At 41.5% G+C, this 1,647-nt stretch overlaps 1 protein-coding gene across 1 annotated transcript in view; it reads right to left on the minus strand.

The window, feature by feature from the left end:
- Positions 1-6: 6 nt before the first annotated feature.
- Positions 7-1,647, minus strand: part of LOC106115491 (uncharacterized) — a 5,850-nt gene continuing 4,209 nt past the window's right edge. Inside the window, exon 2 of the mRNA XM_013308897.1 lies at positions 7-827. Within this exon, the coding sequence (XP_013164351.1) occupies positions 25-827 (803 nt within the window). The 3' untranslated portion in view covers positions 7-24. The remainder of the gene's footprint in view (positions 828-1,647) is intronic.

Raw genomic sequence — 1,647 nt, forward strand, 5'->3', positions numbered from 1 at the left:
TGGCTCAACATAGCTGCTTGACTTCTAGGTCTGAGTGCAAACTGAAGGCAAAGGACATATGTTATTAAAAGCCCTCCGAATAACTCCCTTTCTAGTCTTGATATCTGCCACTCGAGTGACGCCGTCGCGTCCTGGATGTACGCCGACCACTCGACCTAGGCACCAGAGTAGAGGAGGCTGGTTTCTCTCGCGTACTAGTACAAGGGTGTCAAGAGGTAAGTTTGTAGAAGGTGCACGCCACTTGACGCGTTGTTGCAGGAGATGAACGTAATCAAGTGAAAATCTGTCCCAAAAATGCTCCTTTAACTTCTGTACTCTTTGGTACCGATCGAGGCAGTTTATTTTAACATCGCCAATTGGAGGACGCGGTACGGTTAAGAGTGAGCGTCCAATGAGGAAATGAGCAGGTGTAAGGCAGGAGAGGTCAGCGGGATCTGTGGACAAGGGAGTTAGCGGACGAGAATTTAGGACGGCCTCTATTTGGACGAGACAAGTCGACATTTCCTCGAAGGTTAAGTGGGTCAAACTTAAGACTCGTTTTAGATGGTACTTGATAGATTTGACAGCTGCCTCCCATAATCCTCCAAAGTGAGGGGAATAGGGAGGAATTGTTTGAAACTCAATGCCCCGGTTACCTAATTCAGACTGAATGTCCTTAGAATAGGTTTTAAAGAAGATGTCGACCTCATTAGCAGCTCCGACAAAGGTGGTCATGTTGTCTGACGTTACTGTAGCTGGCAGTCCTCGGCGAGAAGTAAAGCGAAAAAAGGCTGCCAAGAAAGCCTCTGTCGTCAGATCCGTGACGAGTTCGATGTGCAAGGCTTTGACTGCGAGGCAAACGAAAATACAAATGTACGACTTTATTAGCCTAGCACCCCTACCTTTACGATTTGCTATTAAGATCGGACCAGCGTAATCCATGCCTGTGTTTAGAAACGGAAACTCTAACTTAGTTCTATCACAAGGTAAGTCACCCATGATAGGTTGTGCTGGCTTAGCCTTGAATCTAAAACAGCGAACACAGGCATGCACCACGCGTCTAGCGAGGTTCTTTCCTCCCAGCGGCCAGTATTTCTGTCTTAAAGAAGATAATAGCAATTGAGGTCCGGCATGCATTAATTTTATGTGTTGATTATGAAAGATTATTTGCGTCAAATGAAACTTGCTACATAATAATATAGGGTGTTTTACATCAAAGGTGTAACATGAATTGTTTAAACGGCCACCAACCCTAATAAGATTGTCAGAATGCATGAAGGGAACAAGAGAATTTAATCGATTATTTTTTGGAAGAGGCTTGCCCGCTTTGAGTAATGTATACTCCTCTGGAAACATTTTTTGTTGAACTAATAGCAAAATTTGATTTTCTGAATTTTGCAACTCTATTAATGACAATGATCCTGTTATTTTATTTTTAGAATTTTTACAATTGTATATAAATCTTTTTATGTAAGACATCGATCTTATTAAATGTGTAAAACTAGATGTTTTGTTAATAAATTCGTGTATTGTGTCTGTGTCTGTTTGTATACATGTAGTGTGAAAGATGATTTCTGATTGATAGTTTGAATGCGTATTAGGAATGTTAGGAATTTTAATGCTTGAAGATTTTAAAAAGTCTGGACCACTCCACCATGTGGAGCAAGA

The sequence above is a fragment of the Papilio xuthus genome, unplaced genomic scaffold, assembly GCF_000836235.2.
Source record: "Papilio xuthus unplaced genomic scaffold, Pxut_1.1 DF827789.1, whole genome shotgun sequence".
NCBI lineage: Eukaryota > Metazoa > Arthropoda > Insecta > Lepidoptera > Papilionidae > Papilio > Papilio xuthus.